A 20,840-nucleotide genomic window follows, 5' to 3' on the forward strand; every position below is an offset into this window, starting at 1 on the left:
CAGATTCTTTTCCATTATAGGTTATTACAAGATATTGAATATAGTTACCTGTGCTATAGAGTAAATCCTTGTTGCTTATGTATTTTATATACAGTAGTGTGTATCTGTTAATCCCCAACTCCTAATTTTTCCCTCCCCCATCTTTCCCCTTTGGTAACCATAAGTTTGTTTTCTATGTCTGTGAGTCTGTTTCTGCTTTGTAAATACATTCATTTGTATCATTTTTTTAGATTCCACATATAAGTGATATCATATGATATTTGTCTTTCTCAGTCTGACTTCACTTAGTGTGATAATTTCTAGGTCCATCCATGTTGCTACAAATGGCATTATTTCATTTATTTTTATGGCTGAGTAATATTCCATTGTGTGTGTGTATACACGTGTGTGTGTGTGTGTGTGTACGCGTGTATGTATGTGTATATATATATGTCCCACATCTTTTTTATCCATTCATCTGTTGATGAACATTTAGGTTGCTTCCATGTCTTGGCTGTTTGAAATAGTGGTGCTGTGAACATTGGGATGCATGTATCTTTTCAAATTAGAGTTTTCATCTGTTCTGAATATATACCCAGGAGTGGAATTGTTGGATCATACGGTAACTCAATTTTTAATTTTTTAAGGAACCTCCATACTGTTCTCCCTAATGGGTACACCAATTTATATTCCTACCAACAGTGTGGGAGGGTTCCCTTTCCTCCTCACCCTCTCCAGCATTTATTATTTGTAGATTTTTTGATGGTGGCCATTCTGACCAGCGTGAGATGATACTTTATTGTAGTTTTGATTTGCATTTCTCTGTAATTAGCTATGATGAGCATCTTTTCGTGTGCCTGTGGGTCATCTGTATGTCTTTGGAGAAATGTCTATTTACGTTTTCTGCCTATTTTTTGATTCTGTTGTTTCTTTTTTTTGATAATAAGCTGTATGAGATTTTTGTATATTTTGGAAATTAATCCCTTGTTCGTTGTATCATTTGCAAATATTTTCTCCCATTCCGTAGGTTGTCTTTTCATTTTGTTTATGGTTTCCTTTGCTGTGTATATAAGGCTTTTAAGTTTAATTAGGTCCCATTTATTTGTTTTTGCTTTTATTTCCGTTACTATAAAAGACAGATCCAAAAAAGTATTGCTTTTTGCAATTTATGTTTATGTCATATTTATGTTTATTGCTTTTTGCAATTTATGTTTATGTCAATTTATGTTTATGCAATTGCAGTTTATGTCAAAGAGTGTTCTGCCTATGTTTTCCTCTAAGAGTTTTATAGTATCTGGCTTTACATTTCGGGCTTTAATCCTTTTTGAGTTTATTTTTGTATATGGTGTTAGAGAACGGTCTAATATTATTTATTTACGTGTAGCTATCCAGTTTTCCCAGCACCACTTATTGAAGAGACTGTCTTTTCTCCATTGTATATTCTTGCTTGTTTTGTCAAAGCTTAATTGACCATAGGTGCGTGGATTTATTTCTGGGCTTTCTATCCTGTTCCACTGAACTATATTTCTGCTTTTTGCACCAATACTATACTGTTTTGATTACTGTAGCTTTGTAGTATAGCCTGAAGTCAGGGAGCCAGATTTCCTCTTGCACTGTTTTCTTTCTCAGGACTGCTATTGGGGTCTTTTGGCTATTTGGGGTCTTTTATATTTCCTTACAAATTTTAAGATTCTTTTGTTCTAGTTCTATGAAAAATGCCATTGGTAATTTGGTAGGGATTATATTGAATCTGTAGATTGCCTTGGATAGTGTAGTCATTTAGACAATATTGATTCTTCCAACCCAGGAACATGGTATATCTTTCCACATGTGTGTGTCATGTTCGGTTTCTTTCATCAGGGTCTTATAGTTTTCTGAGTACAGGTCTTTTGGCTCCTTAGGTAGGTTTATTCCTAGGTATTTTATTCTTTTTGATGTGATGGTAAATGGAATTGTTTCCTTAATTTCTCTTTCTGCTCTTTCATTGTTAGTGTATAGACATGCAGCAGATTTCTGTGTATTAATTTTGTATCCTGCAATTTACTGAATTCATTGATGAGCTCTAGTAGTTTCATTAGGATTTTCTATGTGTAGTATTATGTCATCTGCAAACAGTAACAGGATTACTTCTTCTTTTCCAATTTGGATTCCTCTTATTTCTTTTTCTTCTCTGATTGCTGTGGTTGGGACTTCCAGAACTATGCTGAATAAAAGTGGCAACGTGGACATCCTTGTCTTGTTCCTAAATCCTAGAAAAAATGCTTTCAGCTTTTCACCATTGAGTATGATGTTAGCTGTGGGTTTATCATATATGGCCTTTAGTTTCTTGAGGTAGGTTCCCTCTAAGCCCACTTTCTGAAGAGTTTTTTTTTTTTGTCTATTTTTTTTTACATCTTTTTTAGAGTATAATTGCTTTACAATGGTGTGCTAGTTTCTGCTTTATAACAAAGTGAATCAGTTATACATATACATATGTTCCCATCTCTCTTCCTTCTTGCGTCTCCCTCCCTCCCACCCTCCCTATCCCACCCCTCTAGGTGGTCACAAAGCACCGAGCTCATCTCCCTGTGCTATGCGGCTGCTTCCCACTAGCTATCTATTGTACGGTTGGTAGTGTATATATGTCCATGCTACTCTCTCGCTTTGTCACAGCTTACCGTTCCCCCTCCCCATATCCTCAAGTCCATTCTCTAGTAGGTCTGTGTCTTTATTCCTGTCTTACCCCTAGGTTCTTCATGACATTTTTTTTTCTTAAATTCCATATATATATGTTAGCATACTGTATTTGTCTTTCTCTTTCTGACTTACTTCACTCTATATGACAGACTCTGGGTCCATCCACCTCATTACAAATAGCTCAATTTCGTTTCTTTTTATGGCTGAGTAATATTCCATTGTATATATGTGCCACATCTTCTTTATCCATTCATCCGATGATGGACACTTAGGTTGTTTCCATCTCCTAGCTATTGTAAATAGAGCTGCAATGAACATTTTGGTATATGACTCTTTTTGAATTATGGTTTTCTCAGGGTATATGCCCAGTAGTGGGATTGCTGGGTCATATGGTAGTTCTATTTGTAGTTTTTTAAGGAACCTCCATACTGTTCTCCATAGTGGCTGTACCAATTCACATTTCCCACCAGCAGTGCAAGAGTGTTCCCTTTTCTCCCCACCCTCTCCAGCATTTATTCTTTCTAGATTTTTTGATGATGGTCATTCTGACCAGTGTGAGATGATATCTCATTGTAGTTTTGATTTGCATTTCTCTAATGATTAGTGATGCTGAGCATTCTTTCATGTGTTTGTTGGCAGTCTGTATATCTTCTTTGGAGAAATGTCTATTTAGGTCTTCTGCCCATTTTTGGATTGGGTTGTTTGTTTTTTTGTTATTGAGCTGCATGAGCTACTTATAAATTTTGAAGATTAATCCTTTGTCAGTTGCTTCATTTGCAAATATTTTCTCCCATTCTGAGGGTTGTCTGTTGGTCTTGTTTATGGTTTCCTTTGCTGTGCAAAAGCTTTGAAGTTTCATTAGGTCCCGTTTGTTTATTTTTATTTCCATTTCTCTGGGAGGTGGGTCAAAAAAGATCTTGCTGTGATTTATGTCATAGAGCGTTCTGCCTGTGTTTTCCTCTAAGAGTTTGATAGTTTCTGGCCTTACATTTAGGTCTTTAATCCATTTTGAGCTTGTTTTTGTATATGGTGTTAGGGAGTGATCTAATCTCATACTTTTACATGTACCTGTCCAGTTTTCCCAGCACCACTTATTGAAGAGGCTGTCCTTTCTCCACTGTACATTCCTGCCTCCTTTATCAAAGATAAGGTGACCATATGTGCGTGGGTTTATCTTTGGGCTTTCTATCCTGTTCCATTAATCTATATTTCTGTTTTTGTGCTGGTACCATACTGTCTTGATTACTGTAGCTTTGTAGTATAGTCTGAAGTCAGGGAGCCTGATTCCTCCGGCTCCGTTTTTCGTTCTCAAGATTGCTTTTGCTATTCGGGGTCTTTTGTGTTTCCATACAAATTGTGAAATTTTTTGTTTTAGTTCTGTGAAAAATGCCAGTGGTAGTTTGATAGAGATTGCATTGAATCTGTAGATTGCTTTGGGTAGTAGAGTCATTTTCACAATGTTGATTCTTCCAATCCAAGAACATGGTATATCTCTCCATCTATTTGTATCATCTTTAATTTCTTTCATCAGTGTCTTATAATTTTCTGCATACAGGTCTTTTGTCTCCTTAGGTAGGTTTATTCCTAGATATTTTATTATTTTTGTTGCAATGGTAAATGAGAGTGTTTTCTTGATTTCACTTTCAGATTTTTCATCATTAGTGTATAGGAATGCCAGAGATTTCTGTGCATTAATTTTGTATCCTGCTACTTTACCAAATTCGTTGATTAGCTCTAGTAGTTTTCTGGTGGCATGTTTAGGATTCTGTATGTATAGTATCATGTCATCTGCAAAGAGTGAAAGCTTTACTTCTTCTTTTCCGATTTGGATTCCTTTTCTTCTCTGATTGCTGTGGCTAAAACTTCCAAAACTATGTTGAATAAGAGTGGTGAGAGTGGGCAACCTTGTCTTGTTCCCAATCTTAGTGGAAATGTTTTCAGTTTTTCACCATTGAGGACGATGTTGGCTGTGGGTTTGTCATATATGGCCTTTATTATGCTGAGGAAAGTTCCCTCTATGCCTACTTTCTGCAGGGTTTTTATCATAAATGGGTGTTGAATATTGTTGAAAGCTTTCTCTGCATCTATTGAGATAATCATATGGTTTTTCTCCTTCAGTTTGTTAATAGGTGTATCACGTTGATTGATTTGCGTATATTGAAGAATCCTTGCATTCCTGGAATAAACCCCACTTTATCGTGGTGTATGATCCTTTTTATGTGCTGTTGGATTCTGTTTGCTAGTATTTAGTTGAGGATTTTTGCATCTATGTTCATCAGTGGTATGGGCCTATAGTTTTCTTTCTTTGTGACATCCTTGTCTGGTTTTGGTATCAGGGTGATGGTGGCCTCGTAGAATGAGTTTGGGAGTGTTCCTCTCTCTGCTATATTTTGGAAGAGTTTGAGAACGATAGGTGTTACCTCTTCTCTAAATGTTTGATAGAATTTGCCTGTGAAGCCATCTGGTCCTGGGCTTTTGTTTTTTGGAAGATTTTTAATCACAGTTTCAATTTCAGTGCTTGTGATTGGTCTGTTCTTATTTTCTATTTCTTCCTGATTCAGTCTTGGCAGGTTGTGCTTTTCTAAGAATTTGTCCCTTTCTTCCAGATTGTCCATTTTATTGGCATCGAGTTGCTTGTAGTAATCTCTCATGATCTTTTGTATTTCTGCAGTGTCAGTTGTTACTTCTCCTTTTTCATTTCTAATTCTATTGATTTGAGTCTTTTCCCTTTTTTTCTTGATGAGTCTGGCTAATGGTTTATCAATTTTGTTTATCTTCTCAAAGAACCAGCTTTTAATTTTATTGATCTTTGCTATCGTTTCCTTCATTTCTTTTTCATTTATTTCTGATCTGATTTTTATGATTTCTTCCACTAACTTTGGGTCTTTTTTGTTTTTCTTTCTCTAATTGCTTTAGGTGCAAGGTTAGGTTGTTTATTTGAGATGTTTCCTGTTTCTTAAGGTAGGATTGTATTCCTATAAACTTCCCTCTTAGAACTGCTTTTGCTGCATCCCATAGGTTTTGGGTCATTGTGTCTCCATTGTCATTTGTTTCTAGGTATTTTTTTATGTCCTCTTTGATTTCTTCCATGATCACTTCGTTATTAAGTAGTGTATTGTTTAGCCTCCTTGTGTTTGTATTTTTTACAGATCTTTTCCTGTAATTGATATCTAGTCTCATAGCATTGTGGTCGGAGAAGATACTTGATACAATTTCAATTTTCTTAAGTTTACCAAGGCTTGATTTGTGACCCAAGAGATGATCTATCCTGGAGAATGTTCCATGAGCACTTGAGAAAAATGTGTATTCTGTTGTTTTTGGATGGAATGTCCTATAGATATCAGTGAAGTCCATCTTGTTTAATGTATCATTTAAAGCTTGTGTTTCCTTATTTATTTTCATTTTGGATGATCTGTCCAGGGGTGAAAGCGGGGTGTTAAAATCCCCTACTATGAATGTGTTACTGTTGATTTCCCCTTTTATGGCTGTTAGTATTTGCCTTATATATTGAGGTGCTCCTATGTTGGGTGCATAAATATTTACAATTGTTATATCTTCTTCTTGCATTGATCCGTTGATCATTATGTAGTGTCCTTCTTTGTCTCTTCTAATAGTCCTTATTTTAAAGTCTATTTTGTCTGATATGAGAATTGCTACTCCAGCTTTCTTTCGGTTTCCATTTGCATGGAATATCTTTTTCCATCCCCTCACTTTCAGTCTGTATGTGTCTTTAGGTCTGAAGTGGGTCTCTTGTAGACAGCATATATATGGGTCTTGATTTTGTATCCATTCAGCCAATCTGTGTCTTTTGGTGGGAGCATTTAATCCATTTACATTTAAGGTAATTATCAATATGTGTGTTCCTATTCCCATTTTCTTAATTGTTTTGGGTTTGTTATTGTAGGTCTTTTCCTTCTCTTGTGTTTCTTGCCTAGAGAAGGTCCTTTAGCATTTGTTGTAAAGCTGGTTTGGTGGTGCTGAACTCTCTCAGCTTTTGCTTGTCTGTAAAGGTTTTAATTTCTCCATCAAATCTGAATGAGATCCCCGCTGGGTAGAGTAATCTTCGTTGTAGATTTTTCTCCTTCATCACTTTAAATATGTACTGCCAGTCCCTTCTGGCTTGCAGAGTTTCTGCTGAAAGATCAGCTGTTAACCTTATGGGGATTCCCTTGTGTGTTATTTGTTGTTTTTCCCTTGCTGCTTTTAATATGTTTTCTTTGTATTTAATTTTTGACAGTTTGATTAGTATGTGTCTTGGTGTGTTTCTCCTTGGATTTATCCTGTATGGGACTCTCTGTGCTTCCTGGACCTGATTAACTATTTCCTTTCCCATATTAGGGAAGTTTTCAACTATAATCTCTTCAAATATTTTCTCAGTCCCTTTCTTTTTCTCTTCTTCTTCTGGAACCCCAATAATTTGAATGTTGGTGCGTTTAGTGTTGTCCCAGCGGTCTCTGAGACTGTCCTCAGTTCTTTTCATTCTTTTTTCTTTATTCTGCTCTGCAGTAGTTATTTCCACTATTTTTTCTTCCAAGTCACTTATCCGTTCTTCTACCTCAGTTATTCCGCTATTGATCCCATCTAGAGTATTTTTAATTTCATTTATTGTGTTGTTCATCATTGCTTGTTTCATCTTTAGTTCTTCTAGGTCCTTGTTAAATGTTTGTTGCATTTTCTCTATTCTGTTTCCGAGATTTTGGATCATCTTTACTATCATTATTCTGAATTCTTTTTCAGGTAGACTGCCTATTTCCTCTTCATTTGTTAGGTCTGATGTGTTTTTATCTTGCTCCTTCATCTGCTGTGTGTTTTTCTGTCTTCTCATTTTGCTTATCTTACTGTTTGCGGTCTCCTTTTTGCAGGCTGCAGGTTCATAGTTCCTGTTGTTTTTGGTGTCTGTCCCCAGTGGCTAAAGTTTTTTCAGTGGGTCGTGTAGGCTTCCTGGTGGAGGGGATTAGTGCCTGTGTTCCAGTGGATGAGGCTGGATCTTGTCTTTCTGGTGGGCAGGTCCACGTCTGGTGGTGTGTTTTGGGGTGTCTGTGGACTTATTATGATTTTAGACAGCCTCTCTGCTATTGGGTGGGGTTGCGTTCCTGTCTTGCTAGTTTGGCATAGGGTGTCCAGCAGTGTAGCTTGCTGGTCGTTGAGTGAAGCTGGGTGCTGGTGTTGAGATGGAGATCTCTGGGAGATTTTCACTGTTTGATATTATGTGGAGCTGGGAGGTGTCTTGTGGACCAGTGTCCTGAAGTTGGCTCTCCCACCTCAGAGGCACAGCACTGACTCCTGGCTGCAGCACCAAGAGCCTTTCATCCACACGGCTCAGAATAAAAGGGAGAAAAAGTAGAAAGAAAGGAAGGAAGGAAGAAGGGAGGGAGGGAGGGAGGGAGGGAAGGAGGGAAGAATGAAAGAAAAAGAAAGAAAGAGGAAAGAGGATAAAATAAAGTAAGATAAAATAAAGTTATTAAAATAAATATAATTAAAAAAAATTTTTTAAAGAGAAAAAAAACAGACGGATAGAACCCTAGGACAAATGGTGACAGCAAAACTATATAGACAAACTCTCACATAGAATCATACACATACACACAAAAAGAGGAAAAGGGGGAAAATAGTAAATCCTGCTCTCAAAGTTCACCTCCTCAATTTGGGATGATTCGTTGTCTATTCATGTATTCCACAGATGCAGGATGCATCAAGTTGATTGTGGAGCTTTAATCCGCTGCTTCTGAGACTGCTGGGAGAGATTTCCCTTTCTCTTCTTTGTTCGCATAGCTCCTGGGGCTCAGCTTTGGATTTGGCCCCACTTCTGTGTGTAGGTCGCCGGAGGGCATTTGTTCTTTGCTCAGACAGGACGGGGTTAAAGGAGCAGCTGCTTCAGGGACTCTGGCTCACTCAGGCCGGGGGGAGGGAGCGATGCGGATGCAGTCCGAGCCTGTGGCGGCACAGGCCGGCAGGACGTTGCACCAGCCTGAGGCACGCCATGCGTTTTCCCGGGGAAGTTGTCCCTGGATCCCGGGACCCTGGCAGTGGCGGGCTGCACACGCTCCCTGGAGGGGAGGTGTGGATAGTGACCTGTGCTCGCACACAGGCTTCTTGGTGGCGGCAGCAGCAGCCTTAGCGTCTCATGCCTTTCTCTGTTTTCCGCGCTGTTAGCCATGGCTCGCGCCCATCTCTGGAGCTCCTTTAAGCAGTGCTCTTAATCCCCTCTCCTCGCGCACCAGGAAACAAAGAGGGAAGAAAATGTCTCTTGCCTCTTCGGCAGGTCCAGACTTTTCCCCGGACTCCCTCCCGGCTAGCCATGGTGCACTGACCCCCTGCAGGCTGTGTTCACGCCGCCAACCCCAGTCCTCTCCCTGGGATCCGACCTCCGAAGCCCGAGCCGCAGCTCCCAGCCCTGCCTGCCCCGGCGGGTGAGCAGACAAGCCTCTCGGGCTGGTGAGAGCCGTTCGGCACTGATCCTCTGTGCGGGAATCTCTCCGCTTTGCCCTCCGCACCCCTGTTGCTGTGCACTCCTCCGCGGCTCCGAAGCTTCCCCCTCCGCCACCCGCAGTCTACGCCCGCGAAGGGGCTTCCTAGTGTGTGGAAACTTTTCCTCCTTCACAGCTCCCTCCCACTGGTGCAGGTCCTGTCCCTATTCTTTTGTCTCTGTTTATTCTTTTTTCTTTTGCCCTACCCAGGTACATGCGGAGTTTCTTGCCTTTTGGGAGGTCTGAGGTCTTCTGCCAGCGTTCAGTAGGTGTTCTGTAGGAGTTGTTCCACGTGTAGATGTATTTCTGGTGTATCTGTGGGGAGGAAGGTGATCTCCGCGTCGTGCTCTTCCACCATCTTCCCGATCTCTCAAGATTCGGGAATTTTTAAATCACAGTTTCAGTTTCAGTACTTGTGATTGGTGTGTTCGTATTTTCTATTTCTTCTGGTTCAGTCCTGGAAAATTGTACCTTTCTAAGAGTTTGTCCATTTCTTCTAGGGTGTCCATTTATTGACATATAGTTGCTTATAGTAGTCTCCTATGGTCCTTTGTATTTCTGTAGTGTCAGTTGTAACTTCTCATTTTCATTTCTAATTTTATTAATTTCAGCCCTCTCCCTATTTTTCTTGATGAGTCTGGCTAATGGTTTATCAATTTTGTTTATCTTTTCAAAGAACCAGTTTTTACTTTCATTGATCTTTTCTATTTTCTTTGTGTCTATTTCATTTATCTCTACTCTGGTCTTTATGATTTCTTTCCTTCTACTAACTTTGGGTTTTGTTTGTTCTTTCTCTAGTTGCTTTAGGTGTAAGGTTAGGTTGTTTATTTGAGATTTTCTTGTTTCCTGATATAAATTTGTATTGACCTAAACTTTCCTCTTAGAACTGCGTTTGTTACATCTCAAAGCGTTCGGATCATTGTGTTTTCGTTTTCGTTTGTCTCTAAGTTTTTTTTTTTATTTCCTCTTTAATTTTTTCAGTGATCTATGTTTAGTAACATATTGCTTAGCCTCGACATGTTTGTGTTTTTTTTACACTTTTTTTCTTGCAGTTGATTTCTCATCTCATAGCATTGTGGTCAGAAAAGATGATTGATATGTTTTCAGCTTTCTTAAATTTACCAAGGTTTGCTTTGTGGCCCAGCATGTGATCTGTCCTGGAGAATGTTCCATGTGCACTTGAGAAGAATATGTAGTCTGCTGCTCTCGATGGAATGTTCTATAAATATCAATTAAGTCTCTCTGGTCTAAAGTGTCATTTAAGGCCTGTGTTTCCTTACTGATTTTCTGTCTGGGTGATCTGTTCAGTGATGTAAGTGGGATTTTAAAGTCCCCCACTATTGTGTTACTGTTGATTTCTCCTTTTATACCTGTTACCAGTTGCCTTATATATTGTGGTGCTCCTGTGTTGGGTGCATATATATTTACCATTGTTATATCTTCTTTGTGGATCGATCCCTTCATCATTATGTAGTGTCCTTGTCTCTTGTAACAGTCTTTATCTTAAAGTCTATTTTGTCTGATATGAGTTTTGCTACTACAGCTTTCTTTTGATTTCCGTTTGTATGGAATACCTTTTTCGATCCCCTCACTTTTAGTATGTGTCCCTAGATCTGAAGTGGGTCTCTTGTAGACAGCACATATATGGGTCTTGTTTTTGTATGCGTTCAGCCAGTCTGTATCTTTTGATTGGAGCATTTAGTTCATCTACATTTAATGTAATTATTGATATGTATGTTCTTCTTGCCATCTTGTTAAGTGTTTTAGGATTTGTTTTTGTAGGTTTTTTTCTTCCCTTTCTCTTTTCTTCTCTTCTCCTGATTTGATGGCTATCTTTAGAGGTGTGTTTGGTTACTTTTTCTATTTTGTGTATGTATCTGTTGTAGATTTTTTGTTAGTGGTTCCCATGAGGCTTTGATATAGCATTCTGTATGTATACACAAGGTTTAAGTTGCTGGTCTCTTAATTTCAAATGCATTTCCAATATCTTGCATTTGTAATTTCTTCTCACGATTGCTGGTTTTGGTATCATGTTTGTGTGTGGATATTTTCCTATCTTTACTGTATGTTTGCCTTTACCAGGGAACTTTTTCTTTTTGTAATTTTCTTCTTTCTAGTTGTGGCCTCTTTTTTTTGCCTAGAGAAGTTTCTTTTACATTTGTTGTAACACTGGTTTGGTGGTGCTGAATTCTTTTAGCTTTTGCTTGTCTGAAAAGTTTTTGATTTCTCCATTTAATCTGAATGAGAGCCTTGCTGGGTAGAGCATTCTTGGTTGTAGGTTTTTCCCTTTCATAACTTTAAACATATCATGCCACTCCCTTCTGGCCTGCAGAATTTCTGCTGAAAACTCAGTGGATAGCCTTAAGGGAGTTCCCTTGTACGTTATTTGTTGCTTTTCCCTTGCTGCTTTTAATATTGTCTCTTTATCTTTAATTTTTGTCATTTTGGTTACAGTGTGTCTTGGTATGTTCCTCTTTAGGTTCATCCTGTATGGGACACTGTGCTTCCTGGCCTTGGGTAACATTTTCCTTTCCCAGGTTAGGGAAGTTTTCAGCTATTATGTCTTTAAATATTTTCTCTGGCCCTTTCTCTCTCTCTTATCCTTCTGTCACCCCTATAATGCAAGTATTTATATGCTTGATGTTGTCCCAGATGTCTCTTATACTGTCCTCATTTCTTTTCATTCTGTTTTCTCTTCAGTGGCAGTGATTTCTACTACTCTGTCTTCCAGCTCACTGATCTGTTCTTCTGCCTCATTTAGTCTACTATTGATTCCTTCTAGGGTATTTTTCATTTCAGTTATTGTATTCATCTCTGTTTGGCTGTTCATTATATTTTCTAACTCTTTGTTAAAAACTTCTAAGTTCTCGCTCTGGCATCCATTCTCCTCTCAAGTTCTTTCCTCATCTTTATGATCATTACTCTTAACTCTTTCTTGGGTAGATTGCCTACCTCCACTTCACTTAGTTCTTTTGGGGTTTTATCTTGTTCCTTCATCTGGAACATATTCATTTGCTGTCTGTGTTGGTATTTGTATTTTTATGTATGTGGCAGGGTAGTTACCTTTCTCGACCTTGCAGAAGTAGTCTTCTATAGGAGACGTCCTATGTGTTCCAGCAGTGCACTCCTGTCTCGTCACCCAAGCTATATGCCTGAACGGGTCCTTCTGTTCTGGCAGGCTGACTGTGTGGGTGGTCTAGTGGGCTTGGTTGGCCACTAGTCTATTTGGTTGCCAGGCACTGCGTTGTGTGGATACTGCTGGCTGTTGTTTAGTGGGGCCTGGTCGTGAGGCAGCTTTTGCAGAACCTTAGGGGGTCCTGGGGGTAGTGCTGGCTTACTGGTGGCTGGAGTCAGGATCCTGAAGACTCTGGAGTGTTGCCCCCCTACTGGCAGGTGAAGCCAGATCCTGGGGTTAGTGCAGGACTACTGGCAGACAGAGCTGGGTCCTGGAGCCTGGCTTCAGGGCCCAGGGATACCAGAGCTTGTTTTAAATCTGGTGTTGGGGGGCTGGTTCCTGACACAGTTGGGTATGGGGTCCAGGGTGTCCCAAAGATTACGTTAGCCTGCTAGTGGGCAGGGCCAGGGCCCAGGCGGTCCCAGGGTAGGGTCTGGCCTGCTGTTGCTGGACTCAGTGTGCGACCTGTGGTATTGTAGTTTTCTTGCTTCTGGTCTGCCCCCTGGTGGATGAGGTGGTCCAGAGGCTTGTGCAGGCTTCCTGGTGGGAAGGGCCTGTGCCTGCCCACTCGTGGTTAGAGCTGGGTCTTGGCCCTCTGATGGGGAAAGCTGTGTTTAGGGCCTTGTCTGGAGGTGGCTGTTTGTTCAGGAAGTCTTTAGGCAGCCTGTCTGTTGGTAGGTGAGTCTGTGTCTCTGTTCAGTTAATTGTTTGGCCGGAGGCATCCCAGCACTGGCGCCTACAGGGTTTTGGGTGGGTCCAGGTCTCGGTTATAGTGAGCCAAGATGGCAGCCTCCATCAGCTCACACAGCTGAATGCCCTCAAATGTGTCTGTCACCAGTGTCCATGTCCCCAGGGTGAGTCGCAGCCACCTCATGCATCCCTAGGAGACTCTCCAAGACCAGTAGGTAGGTCTGACCCAGGCTCCTATCAAATTACTGCTTTTGCCCTGGGTCCCAGTATGCATAATATTTTGTATGCACCCTTTAAGTTTGAAATCTCTTTTCCCCCAATTCTGTGGGGCTCCTGCAGTTAAGACCTACTGACCTTCAAAGCCAAATGCTCTGGGGACTCGTATTCCCAGTGCTGGGCCCCAGGGCTGGGGAGCCTTACCTGGGGCTCAGAACTCTCATTCCTGTGGGAGAGCCTTTGCAGTGTATTTATTCTCTACTTTGTGGGTTGCCCACCCTTGGGGGTAATGTGAGTCTGTCCCTCCTACCTGTCATTGTGGTTCCTTCTTTATGTCTTTAGTGGTAGAAGATCTTTTCTGGTAGGTTCCAGTCTTTTTCGTTGATTGTTGTTCTGTAGATAGTTGTGATTTTTTTGTTGTGCTTGTGAGAGGAGGTGAGCTCAGGGTCTCTCTCCTCCATCGTCTTGGCCACTGTCTTTGGTCATAGTCTTCACATTTTCAGAATTAGTGTGTTGTTGAGACCCCAGACTCTTACTTCTCTTACTTCAACCTCAAGTTTTAACATTACTAATTCCATTATTTAGTAACTTTCAAAATATTTGTTCACAGTGAGAAATCTACTTTGCTTCATGTCACACACAAATGCATACATATATGTAATGCCTGCTTACATATGTATCTGAAATATCTTAATTTTGTGCAGAACCTGGTAATATTCTATTCTATTCTATTTTTTCTTTTCTTTCTTTTTTTAAAGGCTAGTCATAACCCAGACATTGGTTTTAGACTCACAGTTTGGAAAACACTGATCTAGTGAATCAGTGGTATTGTGGAGCTCACTTTATGGTATTTAGCTTTATCTCTAGCCTCACTAGAAGTCACTTGTTACACTAAGAAAAGGAGGGTCACTTCAAGTCATTTTTAGAGTCAGCATTGCCATAAAGTTAATTAAATTACACTAAATTATAAGGAACCCTGGGCTTTGGAGTAACATGGAACTAGGCTCAAATTCTAGTCTTGCTGTTCTAAATCTGTGATCTTGGAAAAGTTACTTAACTTCTCTGAGCCTCAATCTCTTCATCTATAAGCCACATGTTAGAGAGGCAATAGTAGAGAGGTTAAAAGCATAAATTCTTGAGTCGTACATCCTGGATTCAAAACTGAGACCTTGGATCTTTAACCTCTCTGCCTGGATTATCAGTGAAAGCGGAGAATAACATTCACCTCATAGTGTTTTGGGGACTAAGTGAACAGCAGGATGTGGCCTAATATATAGGAAGCACTTAGTAAAAGTTAGTTGTTGTTACGTGTTAAAGGAGATGATAGTAACTACCAAAGATTTATTTTGAGAACAGATTAAAATAAAATAATGAATATAAAGTCCCTACCTCAATGATTAAGCAGGTAGCAGAGTATAATTGAATGATTTAAACCTTTTCACATATTTAGTAGTTGGACATTTCTTATATCTATGTCATTACTTAACTCTGAAGCAGTTAAAATATTTTAGCATGAGTCTTAACCATATCAGTTATGCCAGGGATATCACAACATATGGGTAAACTACTCACTTTGGTATAAACTTATTTTGAGCTCTTGCGGTATTCACATTTTTTTCATGCCTTTCCCTTTGTTTTATTTTCTAAGTCATGTTTTCCTTATTTTCTGTCCTTATTTACTGTATTCTCTAACTTATTTATAAATCATATCATTAAAAGCACAGATTTTTAACCACAAGGAACAATTCATCTCAGATCCCTATTAAAACATGAGAGCCAGAGAGTAGCTTTGCCAAGGTTTTTTCAGTTAGTGGCAAAGCTGGGACTGGATCCTAGTTTTTTTGACTTCCAATTTAATAAGTGTTTTTTTCTACAATACCAAGATGCATTTTAGAAATAAAGGGGTCAGACTTAGTATTTAATTTTAAATTTACCCTGGCTTTCTTATATTCTTCCTTGAAATCTTGAAGGAAAATTTAAAGGTAATTGGGTCATTAAAAAGATCATCCCCCATCATAAATTTGATTTCAGCAACATTTAGATTTGTTTCAGATATCCCTGTAAGATTGAGTTAAAAATTATTTTAACTCATCAAAATTAGGCTTACAATTTTTTTTTACATTTGTAACTATGTTGAGGTGATAAAATGTGGTAAATATTGAACATTAGTATTGTGAAAAGCTACCATATTGGTTTTGTAGGGCATGTAAATTTTACTTAAATTTTTATTATTTAAAAAAATTCTTTAGCAGACTACCTTAAATTCTCTATGGCCTTTGGCTAATTTTAATTTTTAACATTTGCTTTAACATTTTAGTATCGTCTATTCTAAATTATAAAAATTATCTAATTTGTGAATAATTCAGGTGCCTTTTTTTTTTTCCACCATCATGCTTTGGCCTTTGATTCATTCATCAGCCCTTAATGAAGGAATAGGGCAGGATATAGAGTTGGTGGAACTCAGATATTGAGTTTTTCTAATTGTTACCTTTAGTGGTGAAACTTTCTTTGAAAGTCAGCAAAAGCTATTGAAATTAAAAATGCATGTTTAGGATCCTCTTTGGATTTTGGTTTTCTATAATCAAGTGTTTACGCTGTGGGAAGATATATAATTCTGTTGAAATTCAGTGGTGTACCAGAAGATGACATAGGGGCCTTGTGAGAGAAGACTCCAGCTGTGTCTGGAAGAGGCTGGCCTTGGTGGCAAAAAGATGGAGGCATTTAAGGTGGGAAATTCTGAGGGGAGCCAGCCTTGGAAGGGAGGGTTGTTTCTCAGAATGTGATGTATATTCTGAGGTTGCAAATCACTTGAACAGACATCCTGAGATTAAAGCACTGTTTGGGTCAGTGGTAGCATTTTCTAGGTACTTTTGACCCTTCCTTCATCTTTAACTCTTATGTCAGCATTAACTAAAATTTGTGAACCATAAAATAAGAATACAATGTCTGATTTTTTTTCTGACTTTTGAGTTTAATTATATGAAGAATTTTAAAGGGTACATAAATGTAACCCGTCCTATCTTTAGTTGTATATTTAAATAACTTTCTTGACAATCAAATTTAGGACTATTTTGGAAAATGTGGTTGTCAAATCTATATCTAGTCTGTCATGCACATGCACATATTCCCCCTTGTTTCGTGACACTAGTCCAGACTTTTGTCCCCTTCCAACTCGTACTGTGGCAACCTCCTAGTCAGTCTCCCTCATGATAGTTCTGATCCCTTCAAATGCAGTTTTCAACCTTTATCATTAAGAGTTTTAAATCATCCCTTTTGCCATGTATTCCTGCTTCGTAGTGTTTAATTTACTTTGCCTGTCTCAAAAGACCTTTTTCCATCTAGTTAGTACCACAGTCTGACTTTCTAGTCACCTCCTCTCCCCATTCTAGTCAAGCCATCTCCTCACTGTTCCTCTCATGGTGCTCGTTTTTTTACTACCCTGAACCATACTCTTTCTCCTCTCATCTTCCCTTCCCTTTTCTGAGCTCTTATTCTACACAGTATCTCACAATGCAGCACTTCATTATTTTGTGTATACGGAATTAGATTACATCAGAGACTTCTGGAATTTCATCCCTGCATCTCAGTTCTTGCTATCTTTATAGTAAGTGCTCCATTTAAAAAAAAAAAAAAAGTATTAAGTGAATAATCAAGGGATAGCAGCTGCAGAGGTAATGAAGAGTCCTTTTAAAACCAAAATGGATATTTTACTTTGGGGGGATGGGGGGAGTATAGTGTTTAAAAGTTGGAAGACTCTGAATGAGTGAGGGAAGCTATTTCCGATGCAGCAGAATTCTAGGATGAGAGATCACGGAAGACAGGTATCCTTAGACCAGTTGTTCTCAAGTATACAAGATATGTTCTTGGTGTCAAGTTTTATCTTCATTTCATTTAACACACTGGAATTGTCTGAGAGTTGAAAAATTGTCTTTCTCACTGCCACCCATGCTGAGGTAGGTAGGTCCTTGGGAAAGGGAGGCATGGGGATGAGGTCCAGTGGAAGACATATAAAAGTATCCAATTTCTGGTATCTAAGGAGAGAGAAGAAATAACCAGTAATTATGGTAGTAGAGTCCTAGGAGTCTAGTTTGAACAGCATTCTCAACTAATGCAGTAATTTAACTGATGAGTGACAGAGTGGTGGCATTCAGCTTGTAGTTTTATTTGGCCATACTTTCCACATTCTTTCTCCTGAGGAAATGCCCAAACATGTAGATTCGAGTGACAGCAAGGCAGTTAAATAATCTAGGATATGAATGTGGTTTTGTTTTACACTCCAGCAGCTATAAAACCAGCAAAGAAAAATCTGGATCCTTTTTTTCCCTACATTTCTTCTTTGGTGTAACTCTGAATTAAAAAGTTTAATTTAGGGATTATTTAATTCCTACCCTTTATCTTCATCAAGAATCTAGAAGCTTTATATAACTGTAAAAAAGTTGCAATTTTCTTGAGCTTCTGCCAGTAGTGTACAGTGATGCCAAAATTTATGTGTGGGAAAGTTGATTTCAATGAGGGTAATTTAGCTGAAGTTTAGTCTAAGAAACTAGTGTTTTGCTGCCAAGCAATTATTTGCATTTCTAGAAAATGACTTACACTTTTTACCAATGCCTTCCTTTCATCATAGACTAGTTGCTTAAGTTAGTTATTGTCACTAATGGTATATTTTCTATAAAGGAAACTATATTCTTGTTTAATTTGGTTAACCTCAGACATTAAAAAAAAATATGTGAGGTTGAGTACTTCTATTAAATGTTGCCTTTTGCTTGAATAAAATCCACAGGAATTAAATGAACAGCTAGAGAAAAAGAAAGAAGTGGAAAAACGTGAAAAGAGAAAGATAATTGCTGAAGAAAAGCACAAGGAATGGGTTCAGAAAAAGAATGAACAGGTAAGGAGAAAAAAGTGTGCACACATACTGACGTCTCCTTTGCAAAGTCTTCTTCCTATTACTCCTTGCCATTACCTATGTTTTCTCATTTTCTCTTAGATTCTTTCTTCTCTAACCTGATTTTTTTTTTTCTCCCCTCAGGGACATTTATCAAATCTTTTGCCCTTTGCTCTCTGCTTCTCTCCCTTCTCCCTCATGTGGCTTCCACTCGTATCTGACTGCAGGTAGTCATGAAGTTTGTATCTCCAGACCTGACCTTCCAGAGCCTTGGATTTTCATCTGTTAGGTTGGTAGGGACCTCTGGACCTGCAAATATAAAGCAACCCATTTTTATCCATTCTCCTCTCATAGAACCATCATTCTGACTCCTTGATTTCTGATATTAGTACCACTATCATCTCAATCACCTAGGCATAATCAGAATTCTTTTGTTTCTAATCATCCTCGCCTTTCCTTTACAGTCACCACTCTCCTGTTTGTGATCTCTTCCTGTCAGGTCTCATCACATTTTTCAACTTATTTATTGTTTATTTCCCCATACTGAAATGTAAAGCCCCATAAGGGCAGGGATTTTAAGGGCAGGGATTTCTGCCTCTTGTTCAGTTATCCAGCAGTTAGATCAGTACCTGATGCTTAAAAATGCCCCAAAATATGACTTCATCCTCTGTGTCCTTGCCAGACTAATCTTCCCAAAAAGTCAAGTGTCATCCCTCAGTTCAAAATATATCTTTCATGATTCCCCACTGTCCTCTGAATAACATTTGAACTGTTCTAGCCTGGCTGGTTAAATACCTTCTACTCTCTGCTCTCCGAGCCACATCTCCTTCCAACTGTGCTGCCCTTCATTCCATACTGTCAGCTTCTGACTGGCATCTTTGGGGAGCACACTCAGGATAAGCATGGCCCATCTTCTTGGAGTATTAGTGTTGCTGGAAAATTTTGAAAGGAAAAATGTTAGTTTTATGTTAAAGCAAGCACAGATATTTAATAGAGTAGAACATAAATTTTATATTATTTTTAAAATACACAGTAGATTTCAAAGAAATCTTGGGCTTTGGACTGTGCTCCCCCGCCCCTAGGAATATATGTTCATGAGAAGTTTTGAGAACACTTCTGTGTCTCATTTCCTTTTTTTTAATATGGTATCTCTTCAGTATGGGATCTCATCACATTTTTCACCCCACCTTTCCTTTTATTATCCAACTCAAAGTATTTCCTACATGAATCATTCGCTGATCACATGCTGGAAATTCTTTTCTTCTTCGAGTCCTTGTTTAATTTGTATCACTTTTTATACAAAATACAATGCAGTATATGATATACTTTGTTGCTAGTTGTATTTTCTTTTTTAAATAAATTTATTTCTGGCTGCGTTGGGTCTTCGTTGCTGCGTGCAGGCTTTTCTTTAGTTGTGGCTCACAGGGGCTACTCTTTGTTGTGGTACACAGGCTTCTCATTGCAGTGGCTTCTCTTGTTGTGGAGCACGTGCTCTAGGTGTGCGGGTGTCAGTAGTTGCGGCTCACGGAATCTGGAGCGCAGGCTCAGTAGTTGTGGCGCACGGGCTTAGTTGCTCCATGGCATGTGGGATCTTCCCAGACCAGGGCTCAAACCCATGTCCCCTGCATTGGCAGGTGGATTCTCAACCACTGCACCACGAGGGAAGCCCCCCTTGTAATTTTAAGACTCTTAAGGATAGGAGCTTTTTGGGTTTTTTTGTTTTTTTTAAGTTATTTTTTATATTTTTATCCATTATAAGATCTAACTAACATAATGCTTTGTAATATAGTAAGCATTTGCTTTTGGAATAAATGAGTGAATGAATAAACGTATCATTTTCCTTTCAGTTTTAATACAGTCTTGTATTAGATCTCAAATTAGAAATGTAAAAAAATATCTTGTCTGTTGTGATTTTTTTTACACATTTAGAATGGTACTGCTTTTATTATTAATATCCAATTTTATGAATTCAGTCAAATGTTTGATTTAAGTTGTAAGACAAAAATTTTAAATTATTTCTAACTTTTGGGTCCTAACTATTATTGAATGCAGTGCCTAGTGGTATTAATAGTACCTAGTAAATAATTCCAGTAAATTGAAGATGACATAGCTTTCTTCATCCAAGTATTATAAGAAGGAAATTGGCTAGGCGTGTGTATGTTATAATCATAAATATATTTGTTCTTTACTTCAGAAGTAAATTATTTTTTTTAAGTTGCTACATCCCATAATACAAGAAAGAGTTCTTTGTGAATAAATGCCAAAATCAAAATAAGCCTGTGTAACTACAACCAAGCTTTGAGTGATACTTTTTTGAAATATATAGCTAGAAAATAAAAGTTTTGCATGTATTGAATAGTATGCTCTCTCCTCTAAAAGCTTCTCTTCTGACTCCATTAAGCTCATTTTACCATGCTAATCAAACATAGTTGTTGTTTGTCTAAGAATGTAGAGATGATATATTGTTTGTCTAAGAATGTAGAGATGATATATTCTCTGTTTTAATTAGTGGCAGTAGATCTAATCCAATTATTTGAGAAAAATTATTTCTTTTTTTTGAAGGGAAGTGGCTTGCCCTGACATAAATCACTAATTATCGAAAGCAAGATTCCATAAGGTTGAGAAGAGTTTAAAAATGAACCTTGAGAAATTTACTTATTCTGCAGAATTCCTGTGCATACTAAGGAATAATTGATCACTCTTGTTTTTTGTTTTTTTTTTGCCTTAAGAACTATCAGATTTCTTATTTCAG

The 20,840-nt window shown here is 38.5% G+C and overlaps 1 protein-coding gene across 1 annotated transcript in view; it reads left to right on the top strand.

Moving 5' to 3' along the window:
- CCDC34 (coiled-coil domain containing 34) overlaps nt 1-20,840 on the top strand; it is a 54,470-nt gene that overhangs the window by 7,701 nt on the left and 25,929 nt on the right. Inside the window, exon 3 of the mRNA XM_022583738.3 lies at nt 17,984-18,091. Within this exon, the coding sequence (XP_022439446.2) occupies nt 17,984-18,091 (108 nt within the window). The remainder of the gene's footprint in view (nt 1-17,983; nt 18,092-20,840) is intronic.

This window comes from Delphinapterus leucas, chromosome 7 (genome assembly GCF_059928025.1).
Source record: "Delphinapterus leucas isolate spDelLeu-1000000601 "Yukka" chromosome 7, BTC_Dleu_Yukka2, whole genome shotgun sequence".
Taxonomy (NCBI): domain Eukaryota; kingdom Metazoa; phylum Chordata; class Mammalia; order Artiodactyla; family Monodontidae; genus Delphinapterus; species Delphinapterus leucas.